The sequence below is a fragment of the Triturus cristatus genome, chromosome 4_2, assembly GCF_964204655.1.
Source record: "Triturus cristatus chromosome 4_2, aTriCri1.1, whole genome shotgun sequence".
NCBI classification, from domain to species: domain Eukaryota; kingdom Metazoa; phylum Chordata; class Amphibia; order Caudata; family Salamandridae; genus Triturus; species Triturus cristatus.
The window spans coordinates 924636119-924657977 of NC_140586.1; the positions used below are offsets into that span (position 1 = coordinate 924636119).

Sequence of the window (21859 nt, forward strand, 5' to 3'; positions counted from 1 at the left end):
GGGGGGCTTCGAAGAATCGAGGAAGTGTTATCTCAAGGCATATGAAAAGTATTCTAGAGTTTTCGCTAATGATTGAGTTGTGAGGTATAACGGGTGGATGGTGGAGTAGTACAATAGACGCACATCATTCAGGTTATGCCTGATTGCCTAGGTATGTGAGGGGGTCGGGGTGGAAATTGGGGTGGTGAGGGAGAGCGGGGGGAACTGGGGGTGGAATGGGGGAGGTATATTGAAAAGATTTGGAGTGGGTTCAGGGGTCGGGACAACGGAATGGGATGGCGTAAGAAATGAGACTGGGATAAATACGTTATTTGATGAAGGAAAGCTTAGAAAAGTTTATTGATGACTAAGTTAAGGATTGCAACGATTAATATCTGTGGACTTAATTATCTAAAAAAGAGATAAATGGTATTGCAAGGGCTTAGACTATTACAAGCAAACATAGTCTGCCTTCAAGAAACGCATGTAGAAGGGAGCAAAAAAGATCTGTTAAAACAGTTAGTATATGGTATCGTAGGAGCAACAACTCAAGGCTCGCGTACTAGGGGGGTAGCAATTCTGGCCAGTAATACATTTTTAGGTCGAGCCTAGAGCAGCGCAAGCTGCTTGCTCGACTTATTGTAAAGGGGTAAAAAAAAGTGCTACCAGATGCTGCCATGGCCGGCCTAGAGGCTGAGTGCATGTGCGCGGGCGCGCGCTTATCGTGCCTCTCTCCACGCTTCAATTCCCTCCCCCTCCCCCACCACAGATCTCGTCACTCTGCTGGCCTCATTAAGTGCATCGCGATCACTTTCAGCCTCATTAAGTGCATCGCGATCACTTTCACTTTCGTCAGGCTTCAGCGTTAGCTCTTGTTTCATTAGTCTTTTTTTCCTAATCATTCAAAGTGGGTTTATAGGCGATTTATGTGCCCGTGATTTCCAGGCTACTGTTCATTTGCGTTCATGGGTGCCCACCTGTGGGTGTGTGAACTGACTGCTTTACGTTTGTTTTATTCCTGCTGTTGTGGAAGGGATCGCTTTATTAACACCAACCATTACTCATACGACATGTTCCCACTAGATCTGACGTCGCCCTCACACATACTCGAGCACGGACAGTGTACCAACATGTTGTAAATGCTTCAAGCTAGCCTTGGCCGTCGTAGCAATGCAGGCTTGAGCTGCCTTTCACAAACTGTAAGATGGGGTCTCGCCAGCATTTTGTGGGCGTTTTCATCCATTGCACACACTGCTCGTGGCCTTTGGTGAAGTTAAATTACAGCGTCATACGCATGAAGTAGTTATGCTTTTTGCATATGCTAAATTGTGGACAATATCTAGGCATGTTAACGAGTTGCAGTGTTTCCCTTAAGCCAAAATCCACCCACGTAATACAGTAAAACTGTGCCTTGAAACTCTCCATAGGTAGTGCATTGTTGATCTGAAATATGGGGAAAATAAAGAGTTACTTGCCTTTTGTGGCTTAAATATGAACTCTTCTCTGGAATACGGGAATAGCAGAATTTACAGTTATGCTCTTTCCATAATTTTTCTCTCTGGATACTGGGTTGAGTAGAAAATATCTTGTGTAACAGCGAAAACAATGTGAGCCACAACTTTGAGACATTTTCTCCTCCAAGTCGTGCGATTATCTCTTTATTTAATATTAATGCTATACCCTTGCTTTCAGTTTTCAGGCAATCTAGTGGCCTTATGCATTTTGCATAAATAAAAATCGTTTCTCCGTTTTCTTTGTGGAGATTTTAGGGGAGAAGAATTTTACCATACCCAAATGTAGATGTGCCCCATGGCTCTCGAATCTCACACCTGCACTGTAGACTGCAGCGTTTTCTTGTGACCATTAGACTCTGTCTAAAGACAGTGCTGACTTGTCTAATCACAGAGCATTACCAACCTAAGGCAAGGAAGGTTGTTTGACAAGTGCTTTCATATTTGTCTTTTGTGGAAGTTCTGTAGGTGATGGATAATCGTGGACAAGTTTGGGCCTGGTTTACTGGTTTCTAGGAGTTCCAAAAGAGTTTCTGGCACTGGGAGCCAAGAACACTTATGTCTGTGTTCTGAGATTGTCCTATGAACTCTACTTTCAAATGCAGGGTTTTCGTTCAACAGCGGCTCGGGTGGGGTTCTCATGATTGGCGAGCTTGGCAGTAAACATCACTGGTGGTGTTCCCATATGAAAATTTGAATTTTTGTTTGATGGTCCTGGCTACCATGAGGAAGCTGCACTCGTTTGTGCACCAATCTTCCCATTAATAGCCTGGCTGTGCGTCTCTTCAAAAGAGAGAAGCCTCAATGTAAATTTTTTTTAGTTGTGCATACAGGAACACAAACCATGGGCCCACTACCTTGGACAGATGAGCCCTCGTTTTGTTATTAAAGTGGGCTGTAAAGCTTAAGTGTTTGAGAGCCTCAGGCTTTGATGCTCCTTCAAGTTGTCTCGTGCAATACTAGAGTGATGTGGGCTTTGTTGAGATGAAGCTTGTGGCACTCATTGCTGTCTTGGTTGTGGTAACTATTAGCCTGAAAACTGGAGTTAGTGTGAATTTGCATTACCTCAAATGCTATGAATGCACGTGGTGAGATTTCAATGGATACATTTCGCCAAGTAAAACATGATGGAATATATCAGTAGATAGCAAAGCAACATAAAGCAAAAACACAAATTTCATTGGTAATTCCTTTCCCTCAGAGAAAAAGTTGCAATAGTGCAGAATTACTGGTGTTTTTAGGTCTCGCCTACGCATAGGAGGGCCTTTAGCCGCCGCTCTGCTCATTTTCAAGCATACACTCGTGCTTGTGGCGGCATCCACCTTGCGGGAGCAAGGAGCGGCGCGCATGCTAATTGGCTGTTGTTCGCTCCCACAAGGTGGATGGTGCCACAAAGCATGAGTGTGCTTGAAAACAGCTGCTGCTTGTTATTTAAGTAGCCTTTGATGCAACTTTGAATGTTGTCCTTCTGAAGTCTGTGCTCTGTATCCAGTCTCACCCGAGCTGTCCCGTGTGAGCTGCTCATCTGAGCCCTGTTCGTTTGACACAACAGCTTACAGACAAGTAATATTACGCGGATGCACACTGCTTTTAAGCATAATTTAAAGGCAGTCAAAGAGACTATTACAAGGATGTGCACTGCAATACCTATCTAAAAATTATTAACTCAGTATTTGTATTTTTTATTTTCTCTGGCAAACTGGCACTCGCTGTACTGCACTTGCTCCATGTCCTCGTCGCGCATCACTTGCGACCTAATCAAGCCCCGCCCCCTCCACGCGACACTTTCTGGACACAACCCCCAGCAGACTGCTCACTGTGGACACAGGGCCTCTGACTGCATCTCTCCCTTTCCTTCCGGCCTCTTGCGCTCTCCGCCTCCAGATCACCTCTCCAGTTCCTGGCTCTGTTCCTCCACTCCTCTCCAGCTACCTATCCACTCTCTATCTTGCTCAGTATCCACCTCTCTTTCTCACTCCCCACATGCCGGTCCTCCCCATCTCTTTCAACGCTCCTTGTCTCTGCCATCTGCTCTTTCTCTTTTAACCCTGCTCTCTCTACCATCTTTCCTTACTTGTATGTATCCTCTCTACACATTTTCTCTCCTCTCTTTCTCTCACACTCACATCTCGACGTCTTCTGCCCATCAGTGGAAAACCTATATCTCCTCCATTGTCCCGCTCTCTTCCCAATTATCCCTTTCTCTCTTCTATGTCCGTCTTTTTCTAAGTCTCCCTCCAGTCAGCAACTGCCTCTCTACATACATATATATTTTTTTCTTTCTGCTTGTTTTGCCTTTCTCCCTGCATGTCTACTGCTCCTCTCTGCCATGTCCTGTTCACCAGTGTCCCTCTTCTGTGCAATCTCCCTGTCAAAACTCTCCCCATTCACTTCCATTCAATCTGCCTGTATCTCTTTCCCTCTGTTCATGTCTGTTTTTGCCAGTTCGCACTCAGTCTGCAAACCCATTGCTATCAGCATGCGCCGGTGCCTCTCTTTAACTTTAGCCTGTCTCTCTTTGACCTTGTAAAACTACATGCCTCTCTTCAAGCCCTCCCTCCCTCTCACTCTATTTGTGCACGTTTCTCCATTCCTGCCTATCGCATCTGTGCCTGTCAGTGTTCACTGTCTGCCTCCCATGAGCATGCCCTTCACTTTCTCCTTGTCTCTGCTGGCTCACTCCCTCACTCTATCTGACTCCAACCCCACCCCAACTTGAGGGCATCCCTCACGCTTCTCCTCCAATCTGTCCCTGCCATTTCTGTGACTGCCATAGCCCATCTCCACATCTGTCCCTCCCTCCCCTACTTGCCAGGCTTTCTTTCACACTATGTTGCTATGGCTCTCTCCCTGCCTGTCTGCCTGCGCCTCTTCCTTCATGCCACCCCTTTCTGTGTAGTTAGTTAGTCACCCCGCACGTAACCTTTACTGCCCATATTTCTTTTCTGAATGCATTAATCTCTTCTGTCTTACTTCTTATTTGCCTTTGTCTCATGGGAAACAACCAATCTTGGTCCCCACTGTCTCTCCCTCACTATAAATGTCTCCTACCTCATACCTTCCTCTACATGTACCTACCTCTCACGTACCTCCATTCTCTGCTGGCTGTTTCTCCTCCCCTCCTCTACCTGCAACAACCCCCGTCATCAAACTCAAGGCAACTCTATCTTTGTTCCTGCCTGTCTTTTGGGACCTTATAAGTATTTAGTTATGCAGCACAATATCCTTGGTGCAACACCATGAACTGTTGCATGGTTAAACACTTATAAGGTCCCAAAGGCGAGACCTATTGGCTATGCCAATGCTTGTTTAATTTTGCCTCAGTGAAAGTTGACACGTTGGGTCGCTGGGTTATTGCTAGTTGTAGTGCCCCTGGGTTTAAGTTTACTTTATGCTCCATTTATGGTAGTAATGTTGATGATCCGGCCTTACTGGGCTGGGTATCGAATGAGCTGGCACATTGGAAGTTGCCAATAATTATGTGCGGGGACTTCAACATTAACTTGGACAGTGGGTGGGGGGCAGGATGAATTATATACAGGTAAAAAACCAAAAGTGTATCAGGGTTTAGTTACTATGTGTTAAGAACATGGAATTAGTGATGTCTGGGTGGAATTAAGGTAAAAGGACCGAGGGGCATATTATCAAGAAACGGGGTTAAAATTATCACCGCTTTAGCGGCAGAAAACTGCAGCTAAAGCGGCGATAATGGGCTTGATAATATGCCCCTGAGAATTTCCATAGAAGCCCATGTTCTGGTGTCAACATGGGCTTCTATTGGAATTCTCTGCGGCATATTATCAAGCCAACTATCGCCGCTTTTGCGGCAGTTTTCTGCCGCTAAAGCGGCAATAATTTTAACCCCATTTCTTGATAATATGCCCCCAAGACTTTACATATTATTCTGCGCCTCACCAGAAACATGTAAGACTAGACTATTTTCTCGCCTCGCAATCGGTCAGACAGAGAAGCTTGATTGAAATAGATCCCAGATTTCTCTCAGATCACAATCCGCTGATAATCGAAGTCCTGGGAGAGAATGAACAGGAGAAAACCTTCTCATCTTGGACGTTCGAAAGAGCGTTACTTGTGGATGAAGGCTATGTGGAACATATGAAGAGATGGATTCCGGAATTCCTGGGGAGGAACCTCGGTTCTGCACCCCTTGGCATAGTCTGGGATACTTTAAAAGCTGGGATACGGGGGAAACAATGCACTATGCATTAGGAAAGAATAAGAAGGAATAAAAGGAGCTTCTCATCATATTACAAAATAACTTGGTCAAGACTGAAGCTGACTTAATTAAAGCCATACATCAGAAAAATGACGTAGAAGATGCTTGTCTAAGGGTTGCAATAAGTAAAGCAGGAATAGGGGAGAAACTCCTGAAAAAAGTGGTTGACAAAGCAACAATGCGCCAAGAAGAGATGTATGAGTGTAGTTATGGGGTCCTTGTTTGTACAAATTATGAAGGGGATAAGGCCGCCAGCCTCATGGGCAATGGCAAAGATCATTATTTTTCCGAAGAAAAATAAGCCTTGTGAGGAGTTAGGGTCGTATCGACCTATAACCCTCATTAACGGGGATGTGAAAATTTATTTTAAGAACCTGGCCTCCCGATTGTCACTAGTATTCGATAAAACAACATGGTTTTATTCCGGGAAGAGGTACCATAGAACATATTAGAAAAATCATCACACTCTTTGATGTGAGACAGGTGGCAGGAGACCCTATGGCTGCAATTTTTTTAGATGCCGAGAAGGAACAAGAGGAACATGGAAAGGGTGCACCTGCTCCCCGTTCTTGTTTGCGATATACATAGATCCTTTCCTGAAATGTCTGGAATACTCAACAGATAATGCCCCCGCTATTTGATGTAGTACATGAAGAAAAGGTGTTGGCATGTGCTGACGATGTGGCATTAGTTACATCACATCCCGAACTGGCAATGAAAACAATTGAAAAGGAGGCCCAGAGATTTGGCCTAGTATCTGGCTATGCCCTGAATAGGGATAAAACACAAATTGTGGTCAACGAATTTTCTCCAAATTTGGATAAAAGGGTTGTTAAGAAGACCACATATTTGGGGGTGGTGATATCTGCAGAGATTGATGGGATCGTTAAAGAAAATCTGAATCCATGTGCTGGTGAAATGAAAAAAGCACTTAAAAGAATGGACAATCTGCACTTAGCATTGATAGGGCGGGTCAATGTTATTGAGATGGTATGTTTCCCAAGGTTTTATATTTTTTAAGCGCAATCCCCTTGATTTTTATGAACTCTTGGTTTAAAAAGTTTGAAAGCATCTTTGCACAGTTTATTTGGGCGTATTCTAGACCCAGAAGAGCAATGAAATATTTATTCTTACCTGTGGACATCGTGGTGGTTTGGCCCGACCTGACCTTAAACTATACGGGTGGGCATCCTCTGTCAAACACTATACATCCTTTTTAAATGCAAGCCCCGACAGTGAGATTTCTAGGGATTGCTTCCTGTACGCACAAGGGATAACTTGCGATGTAAGAGGATGTTTATGGCGTCAGCTTAATTATGGATACTACAAGAGAGTGCGTTTTACAACTCTGCATACGGCCTCTAGGGTATGGTTGTAAAGTTGTAGCCCTCGTAGCCCCTCGCTGAAATAACCACGCTCACACGTTGCTGTGGTGTGATGAATTTATTCTGCTCACAGGAGCGCCGGCACGGAGCTCCGCACCCGTTGAATTCGGCGCTCTAACTACTACAAAATGGCCGCCGCCAGACATCCTGTGACGTCACGGGGCGGGCGCGCCAACCACTAGACCGCTACACCACATCTCCCCCTTTTTCAACACAAAACCCCAACTTACCCCCCTTATAACATATACAGTCTTACTTGTTGTCCATGCAGAATTCTCCGAACTTCCGGGGCAGTGTGATTCTCCTTCCCCGTCTTGTCCACTTATTGGGATCACCTGCCTTCGGAGTGGTTGTCATGCTCCGTCGGTCTGCTGCCCCATCTTCGCCTTCCCTACTTGCATGTCCCTTCTCATTGGTCTCATTGTCCTCTCGGGCTTCTCCTTCCTGCCCTCTCTTCTCCTCGCAGGTGCTGTGTCCCGTTTCCTCCTGAGGACTCCCTTCCGTTCCTTCTGGGGGGCTCTCTCTCCCTTCCGCTGGACTCTTCGCGCAGCGCGGTGTCCTTGCAGGAGTCGCCTCTGTCGGTGTCTTCTCTTCCACGGGTGAGCACCTCGCCATGCGGTCCTGTGACCATATCTTCCCATCACTGAGAAGTGCTGATCTTGAGTACGGTTCCAGCACTTGGAACGGCGGTGTGAACTTACTGTCCCCTTTCTTCTTCAGGGTGGGTAGCCTGACTCTCACCCACTCTCCCCTTTCCAGCGCAACCTCCTTTGTGTTGTGTTTCCTGTCGTAGTGTTCCGTATATACTGCCTGTGCCTTCTCCCAGTTTTTCCGCACTACTGCCGGGGACCAATGTCTCTGAACAGTGAGGCGCTTCCAGGCAACATTGTCCTTCGTGAAGGGCTCTCGTCCCCTTAGCACCCGAAACGGGCTGTACCCCGTTGAAGTGGGGGTGATCCGGTATGCCCACATCAGCCTTTTCAGCTCCTTTTCCCAGTCCTTCCCTTGGCTGATTGCTGCTTGAACGGAACCCATGATCACTCTGTTGAACCTTTCCACCGCGCCGTTCCCGGCCGGATGGTAAATGGGGGTGTGCCGGATGGTGATTCCGTTTCTGTCCATGAAGGTTTCCCATTTGCTGGAGGTGAATTGCGGTCCGTTGTCGCTCAGGATCCCCTTGGGTATACCTTCCCTTATGAAGACATCTGTCAGGAATTCCAGAATCGTCTCCGTCTCTGCATTGTCTGCCACATGGACTTCTGGCCATTTAGAATATCGATCAACCACTACGGTAACATACTTCTGGATGTTGTCCGCATCTGTGATGGGTCCCAGGACGTCGATGGAGATCTCCTCCCATGGATTCTCCGGACATGCGTACTTGCCCAGGGGTGGTCTCAACATCCTTTGAGTCTTGTCCGCATTGTTGCAGTGCTCGCATCCTCGTACATGGCGTTCTACTGCCAGGTCTATTCCCGGCCACCAGTAATCCTCCTTGGCTCTTCCCTTGGTCTTTACAATACCCAGGTGGCCCTCATGGGTGATGGCTAGGATGCGTGGTCTCAATGAGTGTGGAGGAACCACCTTGTTGCCGCGCAGCAAGAACCCTGGCTTCTCTCCTAGGGACAGTTCATCCTTGACTTCCCAAAACTGTTTGAGCTCCTCACTCAACAGTCTTTTCTCTGGCCATCCGTTTGTTACGTACGCCTTGACTGCGCTCAACTTCTCGTCGTTCCCGTACTCCTCTTCCCAGTCTTGGGCACTTATCGCTCTTTCGTGGTCACCTGTAAATGCTACTGCATAGTCTTCCCAACCACCTTCTTCGTGGACTTCTGCGGTTTCCTTGGCCGCTGCCCTGCTCAGGAAGTCCGCCACTTTGTTCCGGTGTCCTGGTAGATATTCCACGTCGTAGACGTAATCTAATAACCTGAGCGTCATCTTCGCAATTCGTGGCGTGGTATGCTCATGCCCCCCTGATGTGAGAACCTTCACTAGCGGCTTGTGGTCTGTGCGTAGCAGGAACCGGCCGCCCCATACGAATTGTCGGAACCTCTCCATCGCCCACACCGCTGCTAACATCTCCTTTTCAATGACGCTGAACTTGCTTTCATTCGGGGCTAGCGCTCGCGATGCGAAGCTAATCGTGGCTATCTCTCCGTCCGCCGTCTTTTGCGTCAGGACTGCTCCCAGCCCTCGATCACTGGCATCCGTCGTCAACATGCTGGGGGCTTCCGGGTCATATCCGTGAATCGGCACTGCCTCGCTGATGTTCCTTTTTACCTCCTCGAATTCCCGTTGATGCTCTCCCGTCCATATGAAGGTGGACTTGTTTTTGAGTAGTGACCTCATTAGGTAGGTTTTGGAGGTGAAATGGGGTACGAACTTGCTATAAAACTCCGCCATCCCCAGAAAGGTCCTTACGTCTTCTTTGCTCGATGGTGTGGGCGCTTCCCTGATTGCAGCGACATATGATGACTTGGGTTCTATACCGTGCCTGCTTATTTCATGGCCCAGGTATGTGACTGCGTTCAAGCCGAACTTGCATTTGTCCCATTGGGCCGTGAGCCCGTTCTGCTTCAGTACCGACAAGACTTCTGCCAGTCTCCCGTCATGCTCGTCTCGGGAGGCTCCCATCACCAAGATGTCGTCTTGAAAGTATTGGATGCCTGTCTTCCTGTGGAATAGCTTATGCATCAATTTCTGGAAGGCCGCGGACGCGAGTCCGAATGGCATCCTCAGGAATTTGTAGCACCCGGAACGGCGTAATGAACGACGTCAGGTGGTTGCATGACTTGTGCAGGGCGATCTGGTGGTAGGCAGACGTCAGGTCTACCGTGGAGAACCACTGCGCTCCTTGGGTCTTCGCTAGCATCTCGTTAATCCTGGGCAGCGGGAACTTGTCGACAACAATGTTCTTATTCAGCTCTCTCAGGTCGACACACAGTCTCACCTTCCCGCTGGGCTTCTGCGCCACGACTAAGGGAGCCAACCATTCTGCATTATCGATCGCCTCGATCACACCATTGTCTTCCAACCTTTGTAGCTCTTCTTGCACCGCTACTCGTACACGGAACGGTATGTTGCGCACCTTGTGGGATACTGGCTGTGCTCCCGCTCTAAGTTGGATCTTGTGCGTAAACTTCACCATACGGCCTATAGTGTCTTTAAATACCTCTGGGAATTCTTCTTTCCTTCGCCGCCCTTCGGTGTCTTGGCCCTCGTCCGTCTTGAGGACTTGCGTGTGTCCACCTGGGTTCAATTTTATGCCCAATTCTCCTTGGTCTCTCCAGCCCAACACCGATGGTCCTTTCTCTGCCTCTTACAGCTTCCCTTCGCATGTGCGGCCTCGGAATTCGAAGGTTAGCGGACAGTACCCTACCATGGGTATCGGTTCCCCGGTAAAGGTTACGGGATGGATGTCAGTGGGCCTCAAGTAGTATGTCGTGCTCGGCGCAAAGTCTTCCTCCCATATCTTTCTTTGTACTATTGTGTATGGCGACCCCGAGTCGGCCACCATGGTGGTTCGTATTCCTCCAATCCTCATTTCGCACCTGGGTTTTCTGTCCGTCACGCTCTCTATGCCCAATACTTGATCTTCTACAATCAGGATTTCATCCTCCTCAACTTCGTCCCCGTCTTCTTCTTCTTCTCGTGTCCCCTGGGCTACGAATTTCACTTCTTGCCTTTGAGCCTTCCTCCTGCACACTTTTTCATAGTGTCCTATGAGTCTGCAATACGATCATTTGGCGCCACATGCCGGGCAACTCTTGTCGCTGGCTGCATGGGTGCCGCTGCCGCACCTGTAGCAGGCCGTCTTGTTCCCTTGTCTTTGTCCTTGCATTCTTGGCGTCCTCACGTTGAATCTTCTGTTTGTTCGTGCACCTTGTTGCCAAACTGGCTGTTTGCTGTCTGTCGTCCTCCGGTCTTCTATCTTGCACACCGTCTGTCCTGGGTGGCTCTCGCGCTTGGCTGCCTCCGCGCACCTTCTGGAAAGTTCTGCTTTCTTTACTAGGGCCACAACTGTTTTCAGTGGCGCGTCTCCATTGGTCCACAGTTTCTCCTGGATACTCTTGTTCACCGTGTGCATTATGATCTGGTCCCTTATTAGCTCTTCCTGGAGGGTACCAAACTTGCATGTTAAAGCCAGTTTCTGTAGAGCTGCCACGTATTCGTCGACTGACTCACTCTTACTCTGTTTCCGATGGTAAAAGTTGTATCTGTCTATCGCCGTGCACACCACCGGCCGATAGTGAGCATCCAGATCATCTAACGCGTGTTGAAATACGTCGTCACCTGCTGCCGTCCTGTCCTCTTTCACCAAGTCCTGGTACACTCGTTGCCCTGCCGGGCCCAGGTTATGTAGGAGGATCTTCTTCCGTCGTGAGCTCGTGTATGGAGTGTCACTCTCCTCCTCCAGGGCTGCAAGGTAGTTTAAAAAGTACCTTTTCCAGTCGTCCCACGGCATCTCTGGCTCACCTGGTTTGGCCAAGAACAGTACCGGGTTCGTTAAGGAGCACATCTGGGAGGACATCTTCTTCTTACTGCCTGCGCGTCTTCCTCCTGTTGTGGGTGCGTTCGCTGTCTCGTCCTCCCCACTGTCGCTGTCCCTTCCGTTGTCCTCCTGACTGGACTCACCCTCTTCCGCGGGACTGCTGCCGGTTTCCTCCAGGGTGCTGCTCTCTCTCCCCTTGGAAGCGGCCTGTACCTTCGCTGTGTCGCACCTGGGTGGTCAGCTCCTCTGCAAGGCCTCCCCTGCCGGTGCGCGAAGAACGGTGCCCTCTGTGCGCCTCCCTGCGCCTGTGTTGGTGGGCGCTTGCTCCGTTGCGCTGCCGCGCTCCTGTGGCTCGCACGTGGTGTGCCGCTGCTGAGTCTTAAGAAGCTGAGGGCTCGGGTTCGGGGTGCCGGGTCAGCCCCCCGGATCACCACCTAGTCGCCATTGTAAAGTTGTAGCCCACGTAGCCCCTCGCTGAAATAACCACGCTCACACGTTGCTGTGGTGTGATGAATTTATTCTGCTCACAGGAGCGCCGGCACGGAGCTCCGCACCCGTTGAATTCGGCGCTCTAACTACTACAAATGGCCGCCGCTGGACATCCTGTGACGTCACGGGGCGGGCGCGCCAACCACTAGACCGCTACACCACAATGGTCATCTGTGCGACGTCTGATAGGGTTAGGAAAATTAAACTATTATACACCCCTCGTGCAGAAGAAAAACCTCTGATATTTTTAATGCTCAATATTTCGAGAAATGGACAAAGGCGGGTATAACACAGGTAGGGAGCCTTTTTAATGTGCGTGGCCTAATGTCATTTGAGGAAGTGAGAGGGAGTTGTGATCTAGCTCATACTTTTTAAAATATCTACAAGTTAGAGATGTCTTGTTAAAAAAGGGAGGTGAGAATTGTAAGAGGTGCGGCCTGGTAGATAAGTTAAGACAACAGGACATGCCAAGGATCGGGGTATTATATGTTTTATTAAATAACTATATGAAAGATGATTTGGATGTATGTGCAAGAAAATGGCAAGAAAACCTGGGAATCTCTGAGAGCGAGTTTCAGGAGGCTTTTTAAAACAATCTAGGGGTTTTAATGCCTGCAAACCTCCAAGCACAGTTTTACAGAGCATGTTTTGAGCTGTATTATACCCCGTATCGGATTGCTAAATGGAGAGAGGGGCAAGGGGTGCTCTGCCCACGATGTGCACTATACAAAGCAGGCTTAGTGCATATGCTTGCTTCCTGCACTGAACTTATCCCGCTGATAGGAGAAATAGACGGATTTTTTCAGCAGATTCTGCTGGTACAGTTGCAAATGACTCCTCAGGTAATTATGCTTGGCATGAGTAATCTTGGTATAGATGCAGGTGGGGCCCTTGTCTGTACAGCACTGGCGGTGTATCGAATTTGTATTGCTTCATCATGGCTGGACGCTAGCCACCAACGTTCCATCAATGGGTAGCCCGCCTATTGAGAATATTCAGCCACGAGAAAGCTATTTATACGCGAAGGGGGTAGAAAGGTTACAAAAAAAAAAAAAGGAATGAAAACATTCCAGCTTTTTTCTAACTGGAGAAACATAGTAGATGGGTACATTTTAAAGGGAGGCATGAGATTTTGACTATGCACTTTATTGCAATATTTACACATTTAAAAATTCAGCATATGCATAAACTTTAGATTATATCATGTTGTACAGGAGGGAGGGAGGTGAGAACAACTCAATGGGTAGGAAAAATGTCTACTGAAAAGATGTGTATAAACTATGTTGAATTTTTTGAAAATTAATGAATTAGGCTGCTAGTATTATTATATAATAATAGAATATTCCTCGTTTGCACTTTGCGGTTAGGAGAGACATAGGGTTTGTATATATTTATGTATTAATGTAACGCACTTTAAGATAAGGGCTGCTAAAATAGCTGCGAGGTTATGCACTTGCAGTTTTGTGATGGTTTAAATTCAGATATATTCTTGAAACGGTTGCATTACAGTGTATGAGAGTGATGGGAAATGTATTAATTGTTATCTGTCCATTTGTGGAGGAAGGCCGAGTCAGAAGGGGTAATGTAAAGATGCTGATGCAATAATAATAATATAGGAGTTGAATGAAGAGTTATGTGTAAAGGGAAAAAAAGCTAGATTTATGAAAATGTAAAATTATATTCAGGTGACCCCACTCGGAAAGTCGACTTGGATTGAGGAGGGGGGAGGGTTTGCACTTGGCGTTATTAAAAAAAAAAGAAAAAAGTGTGTGGGAAGGAAACCGAAATTGATTGTACCGTGTTATTTCTCTGTTTTTACACACAATGAAGAAAAAAAAAAACCCTAAGCGGTGATATGTTCACGCTTTACAAATATGTATTATTTTTTCTATAAACTATGTTGCTTGATCCATACGGCACTCCACTTGAATAGAATACATTGCCCGTAAACTCAAGATGTCTGATGGTGCACATGCTACTAAGAGCAACTCCCTGACAAGGCTGAAAATCTAAAAGACTCCCAAACATCACACAGACCAACAGGCTCCCTCTGCAGAAAGACCCTGACTCTTGACTGACTTCCCTTTCCACCTTCAGTGTTGAGCTCAGGAATGATCTCAAAGCCCACAGCTTCACAATCTTCCTGCCATCCACACATGAATCCCTTCCTATGGCCAGCTCACCGCACTGTGCTGCTGGGTTTCTTCTTCCTTTTCCATACTTGATGTCCTGAGTTCTCATTGTAACCTCACCCATTGGTTTCTCCAACCTCACATGTTGTCTCCCTATCCTGTTGCTGCACAGTGCTCTGCCGCCATTGGGTGTGCTGCGTATTCTTTATAAATGATCCCAATAAAATAAAAATAAAAATATAGAACTATCCCACCACTATATTGCCATTATGGAGGTCAGCAAGAGAAGGCACCCAGGCCCGTCCATACTCTCTCATGACTCCTACATAAGGCTGAAACTGCACACCTCCAGCCGAAACTCACACAAGCCGGAAGGTGTGGCGTTCAAGCATAGGCCGAAACATGTGGTTGATCGCATACACATGGTTGCCTTATATTGAACTATGACATAAGACACTGCATCTGTTTTGGGCATCAGAGGCAAGTTTGCCCAAGGCAAGAGCCTGTCAAGTATTTTTTGTAACGTTTTTCTTCCTAACCTGTGGCTTGAAAGATATAGTTTGTGCAAGTGAGATAGGAAATATATTGTGATGTGATCCACCGAACCCTTTGTTCCTCTGAGTGACCTTAAAACTCGTTGATTAGAACAGGCTTGTAGCTGCTTTTTCTGCTTCTTCAAATCAAGGCATAGCTGTAGGAAGCTGGCTATCTATGCAGTGTACAAAATGTAGAGGTGCACTATGGGGACACTTCATGTGACCCTTATTGGTTTACAGGGCGTAAACTAATAATCCCAAATGCTCTCTGTGCGGTAGTGTGGGCGAGCAGTTGAGGCTTATCCGAGGGTAGTGATAAGCATTTGTTGTATACACAGAGTTTGATAGATGAGGCATATTCTCAAGAAGAAACTCGAAACCAATTTAGAAAAATAACAGAGTTTTATATAATTTTAGACACCAAGACCATCCATATTAGGTAAGTACTTTCTGAGTTCTGAATTTTTGCAGGTAAGCAAAAATACTTGAATAACATTTCTGAGGCATGAGCCTCGAACACGGTAATGCTATCCTATGGCAGAAACATTCACTGCATAGGTTCACTTGCAAAGGACTTGCAGGACTGTTCCTCTGTACTTAAGGTAAGTAGGAACCAAGGCCCAAGAAAGCACCAATGATTCATCTGCCCTGGGAAGTCTGGGTGGCAGCCTCAAGCACTACTCACTGAAGCCAGTGGGGGACAGGACCTGTAAAGAAAGGCTGCAAGTGAGGACTGGGAGTCCAGTCTGGCGCAAACCCAAAGGGGGGCTTGGCTCTTGAGGGTCTCAAAACCACAGAAACACTGTCAGTTTCAATGGAGTCGGGCTGGGGGGCTCATGTGCATAGGTGTTTTGTCCATCGGGTCGGCAAGTTTGAGGCTCTCACGGTTCTCGGCTCACCTGCACAAGAGTTAGAAGAAACACAGCAAAACAACTTTGGCGTGGAGCTGGCCTCTGTCGCAGTCCCTTGACATGCAGGTATGTTTTGACTGTGGTGGTGTTCGGACTGAACACAAACAAGCCTTGGTGCTTGCAACAGGCTCCGTTATTCCAGATATTGGTGCATGGTGGCTCCTGGGGGGTCCATCATTTCTAAACTTGGGGGGGGGGAGATAGATCTGACCTCCTGGAGCACCGTGACCGCTTCCTGGGTGGCTGCTGTGCCGGTGGACCCAGTGTTCAGCAGATTGGTGGACCAGACGTCACGATTGTTGGCTGCAGGAAAGTGGCTCCTCCATTCCATGGGAGATGGTCATTGGTTGGCGAAGTGCTGGGAGGCCTCTGAGGCTTTGGAGGATGCACAGCTGCAGGACGTGTTGAGTCTTTACGACTGTCGGGACTGAAGCAGGCATGCAGGGTTTGGCGCCAAAGTCCACAGCTACTCCACAGTTCTCGCGTCTTTGGCTCTTCTTTGTCTTTCTTCTTGTACTCAGACAAATCTAATTTCCTGGTGTCAGGTGGCCCCCCTAAATACTCAATTTAGAGGCGTTAAGGAGAGTGAAGGGCAGTAGACCCTTGGGGTCACTACACCCCCTATATGACTACTTCCTGTGGGGAGTGGGCATAACCCTGTCTCCGAATTCCTAATTTCACCAAAAAACAAGATGGTGGAACCCTTTCTTTGTGGGGCACAACAGGCAGCCCACCTTAGGGGTGTGATTAGCCTGGTGGCAGAACAAGTCCCCTAGCATAGCTAATTCCCACCTGTCCTGGTGCCAAATGGGCCACAGGGTAGGGGGTGGCATCTCCCTGGTCTCAGGGAAGCCGGATCGCATATCAAAGGCAGCAGGGGCCTTTAAGCCCCTGGCCTTGATATGCTAAATCACTAGCCATCCTTCCTCCGACCAGGCATTGTTTCTGACCTCAGAGAGCGCTGGTTGTCACCTCCTGGGGGTCAGAAACCTGTCTGTGGTGGCTGGCTGGTCGATACCAGTCAGCCAGCACACTAGAAGACTAGTAGGGTTCAGTGGGCACATCTAAGGTGCCCTCTGGGTGCATGTCAGAAGAAATCCAATACTGCATCAGGATGGCTTTGTCAAGATGAGGTGTTTGATAACAAACACCATAGGTTTCAGTGAAGCCCTTAAGTAACTGGTAACTCATAATGACCAGTGCCCAGTACATATACTTAAGATGGCTTATCTTTTCACTTGTACCATCCAGCAATTGAACTGGACATGCACATATGCCCTCACATGTAATATGATGCACACTGCCCTAGAGCTACAAGGCCTGCTGTAGGGGTGACTTACATGTATTACAGGCAGTGACTGTGGCATGGCACACAGTGAGTGTGCCATGTGGTATTTTCACTCATGGTTTTGTAACATGACAGAGTCTGCAATGGCAGGATGCATGCAATTTGTATAGGGTCCCTTAGGGTGGCATAATACATGCTGTAGCCCTTAGGGACTCTCTTTGGTAACCATGCCATAGGTACCAGGGGTACCATTTACTAGGGACTTACAGGGGTGCCAAAGTGTATGCCAATTTGATCAGTTGACCTTGTTTTAGAGAAAGAGCAGTGGCACTGACACTATCCTCTGATAAGCCTAACCTGCTGAGCACATTACCACAAAAGAGAGCATTTGGGATGATTACATTAACCCCTGTAAACCAATATGGGTCACCTCTGCTTTCTGCATAATGTACCCCTCCATTTGGTATACTACATAGATAGCCAGCTTCCAAAAAAGGCTCAAGGGGGTGAATATTATTTAATTTCCTAACCAGTCGTGGGCCATCTGAGTAGGTTTTGTGGACCATCAGGAGTCTACAGACCAGATGTTAATAAACTGTGACTTACAAATCTTTACAAATGTGAATGGAAGTTTTCAGCACCGCTGCACCTATATGCATATGTGTGAAAAGCGTAAGTACCACAAAGTTGTTATTAAAGATGGCTGAAACGAATCAGTAATGCTGTCGTAAACACACGTGACAAGGGTTCTGCTGTAAAACAAGGACATTAGTTATGTAAAGGTACTACTGATGTTGGATATTCCAGGAGGAAGCATCGCCTTCCTACCTATTTGGAGCATTCTGTCACAATGTGATATATTTTATTTACCCCTGTGAGCCTTCACGAAGGAATTCAGTTTTCAGTGCTCATCTCATTAATGATTATTTATTACATTTGTTTTGAGTTTTGGACGCTGAAGGGTGTGTAGCGTATTGCTATCCACTGTACTTCGACTATTGCGTACTTTAGTTCTGATAAGATGTTCCGGTGTTTGAATGCCAGTGTTCCCAGCTCTAGTAATTGCTGTGTAAGTGAGGTGCGACGGTGCTGTTACCATGTGTCTCCAGTAAATACTACGCAGCAGATTTACAAGGCCCTTGCGCCAGATTTGCTTCGTTTTTAACATGGGAAAAGTGACGCAAAAGTGGTGAAAGGGGCTTGTAGGGTATATCTCCCGGAACCAAAGAATATATAAGAGCAAAAGCAAAACTGAAATTGAAAATTTCTGGAAATGTGAAGGAATGAAAAATTAGCGGCTAAAATCTAAGTTCAAACCTTAGGTTGAGTCATGGGAGCAGCTCAAGTACAGCATCTAGCATGGACGATGGATGGCTTCGATTGAAGCACTGTTTGGTGCTGACAAAAAGAGAGCGTGCACTATTAACAAAAGAGGCAAGGTGATATACTAGACTCTAGCATCTTGTTTCATCTGTTAGAAATAAAACCACATTTGGAAAAGCTCCAAGCTTCACATTCAAATTTCTATTTTTCTTATTTTGTTTGTTTATGAATAACATTAAGTATGTTATTATTTGCATATTTTTTTATGTATAGTTGATTTCTCTATTTCTATGTACTGGTTTGAGGTTAAAATCATTAAAATTGCTTAGGATGGGGCCTCTCACTTCTATTGAGAGTCAGTGAGGGTCCACATAAGTCAGAAGGTTAAGAGCTGCTGGAATACAATATTAGAAGAAACACCAATTAAGATACTAATCATAAAAGATGCAAATCTGTGGAAATGGGGATATATGTAAACCCAACTCTCATTGACTGTGAAAGTGCCTATGCGAGCTGTGTTTTTTCAACCCTGGACAGATAGGTTTGGGACTGCAGGTCATTTCAGTAATGTGTCCTTTCTTCCTTCGGTAGATCGCCACCTACGACATCACGCCAAAGTACGCAATCATCACCTACGCCACAGACCCCAAGACACTCGTTGCCCTGGAAGACGACGCGGCCACTGATGCTTCCGGGGTCATTGAACTGCTGCAGGCGTTTGATTACAGTGGTGAGTGCTTGTCCCAGCTCTTTCACGATGCAGCATGCAGGACCTGAATAATGAGTGCACAGAGCTCAGGAGCTAAGGGGGGGGAGGGGTGCACGCGGTTTCTGCTCCCTTAAGGCACGTTGGTATTATGGAACGCGCTGCAGACACTTGCACAGACCCCTCTAATGTAGATCACTCGGCGGCACATATAGTGCTGGCACCATCCTAGAAGGGCGTTCTCTTATTTCCATGAGGGCGTGGCCCCATGCAAATGAGGGAACGCTTTGCCTCTCTATTCATGCTATCTTACAGACGCGGCCGCAGAGGCAAAGCAGCCTTCAGTGAGAGCACAGACTGTGCACCGCAAAGAGATTGCTCCTTAAAAGGGGCAAAAAGCATCCTGCTGCAAATGGGACGCAGTCACTTGCTGAACCTGCCTACAGAGCTATCTCTGTCCCCTTTGTAATGTAGATCACATTGCTGCCTATAAAGACAAGCATTGGAAATGCAATAGGTCTCACATTTGTTGGAGTTGGAGTTGGAGCTACTGGCATTGCAAATGGCAATGTTTTTTACTAAAGTTTTATGGAGTTTATGTATGTGGTGTGTTGTTGAATTATTGGAATTGGGCTTGATTAATTAGCTGTATAATTGTGTGGTGTGGAGTGGATTTATGTATTGGAATTATGTGGCGTGGTGTGTTGTGGAATTAAGTGGATAGTAATTATGTGGTATTGAGTGTACTGGAAATATGTGGAGTGGGATTGTGTGTTTTGGAGTGTAATTATGTGCAATGGTATTGTTTGTTGTGCAGTGGTATGTAGTTGAGTTTAGTGATGTGGTGTGCTGTTGAGGGCTGCCTTCCATGGCACACAAACGCCTATAAATAATATTAGGAAAATGACATCATACATGATGTAAACGGCCAAACATTAATGCACTTAGTAAGGATATGCCCTCCCCACCTTAATAAAACAAAGAACTCTGTTGTGTGTCTTTTTTTTAGAACTTTGTACAGTATACTCATTACTTAGTGAGTCACAGAGTGCCGCAGGGTAACAAGCACGTCCCCTGTAATGTATGCAATGCCTTGGGCAGGCAGTATGTCCGCTGTGTTACCTACAATGAAAGGAAACCATATGCAGCTCATAGGTTCTCAATGCCATAAGGAGGGCATGGGTGCCTCTTTGTAGAAAGAAATGTGAACAAAATGCTAGGCTCGTTGCCACCGTGTGAGAGAAGCGGCTTCACTGGGACCTGGGCATATGCACGCCCTGCTGTGGCATGTGTTTAATGAACAGGTGTGCCTCTCAAATAGTGCTGTGAACAGGGCGCTTTCTGCTAGTGGGGCGAGGGAGAGCAATCCATGCTGTAGCATTAATATGCACACGGCATTTTATATAGAATTAGTGTGCACATGAGGCTGTTGTTGAATAAACAAATAATATAGCATGTGTGACAAAATGCGCTTGAGAGAAATACACACATGCCAAATGTATTAAAAACATGGCACAAGAAGATAAATGAACCCCTCAATTACACCAGATGCACAAATAAACAACTTATCTGGATTTTAAAGTGCTCAAAAGAGACTCAAAAAAATACAACATCCAGCATGCAATAGTGACAGTGCTAAGAATCCGGTTCAGTCCTTGTGGAAACAACATCACAAACAATAGCCCATGCTGGTCAATGAAACAATGGCCAGTATACCAGTGAAACCTATTAATACATGCCTGCCAACCTTGTCAAATATACTGACTGGACGCAGTATATTCAGACAAGATAACTTGAGGGAACATAGTACTTGAAAGCTGCAACAGAAAACAGCGTGTGCAAGATGTAAAGCAATGTGCCATCTGAAATGAAAATATGAGTGCTCTCGGGATTAAACGAGTGATGGTGAATACCTGAACCACTGATCAGGGGACCGCTTCAAAAGCGAACTTGGAGAAGTAAACAGACATGAGAATATGGATGGATCTCTGCATAACGTCCAGTATACAAGGTTAAAAAATACGAACGTATATTTTTTACAATATGTAATGTAAGAAATAAATTAGAGGTGCTATTGAAATAGTGCAGTATATCAGCTCCGCCCCTCAGCCAACCCTATAAACACATCTGGAAACCTAAGTAGATGCAGTCTGCGATGGATACCCCAGAATATTGTCCTGAATCACAGACAACCAACAGCACTGGAAGTTTATGCTACTGACATACATTGCAGAACACCAATGCCAATGACATACCTCTATACAATGAAAGAGGGGTATGGATGTTAAAAAGGTTTCAGAAAGGTTAGTTCCCCAGGATAAAACACTTCAGGGCACGTGGGGAGAGCCTGTATGCACCATAGGTAGTGAGAAGGGCAGGCACCAAGAGTAGAGGGCTGAGGCAGGGGCGACAGTGCAGAAGTACGCCGGTGTATCTAGGATGACGCAAATATGGAGCTGAAGAGAAGCAGGTATCGGAGCACCAGGGGGATGCAAATAACGAGAGAGAGAAGAGACAGATATGATGGCAACAGCAGAGGCATATGTGGGGCCACAGACGGGAAGCAGCTAAGGGGTAATGTCAGAAGAGAGACATATGGGGGGAACAAAAGCGAGGTATGGTGGCACATCAGAAGAGAAGCAGATATGGGAGCACGACAGAAGGGAGACATTGGGAAACAAAGGAGAGGCAGGTATGAGGGCAACAGAGGAAAGGCTGCTACGGGGGCAACAGAGGAAAGGTCAATAAGGGGGTAAGAGCATGGAGGCATGAGAGAAGTAGGAATGAGAACAGTAGAGGAAAAGCAGATCTAGGGGTAAAGGGTGCGCTTGCGGTACCCACGGTAAAGGTGTTATTTTGTGCATTGAGATGGC

The 21859-nt window shown here is 46.7% G+C and overlaps 1 protein-coding gene across 2 annotated transcripts in view; it reads left to right on the forward strand.

Moving 5' to 3' along the window:
- The window catches only part of LOC146835421 (complement factor B-like), a 687940-nt gene that overhangs the window by 273438 nt on the left and 392643 nt on the right, over nt 1-21859 (forward strand). For both annotated transcript variants that reach the window (XM_085602982.1, XM_085602983.1), the window contains one exon: nt 18872-19010. In XM_085602982.1, the coding sequence (XP_085459108.1) occupies nt 18872-19010 (139 nt within the window). The remainder of the gene's footprint in view (nt 1-18871; nt 19011-21859) is intronic.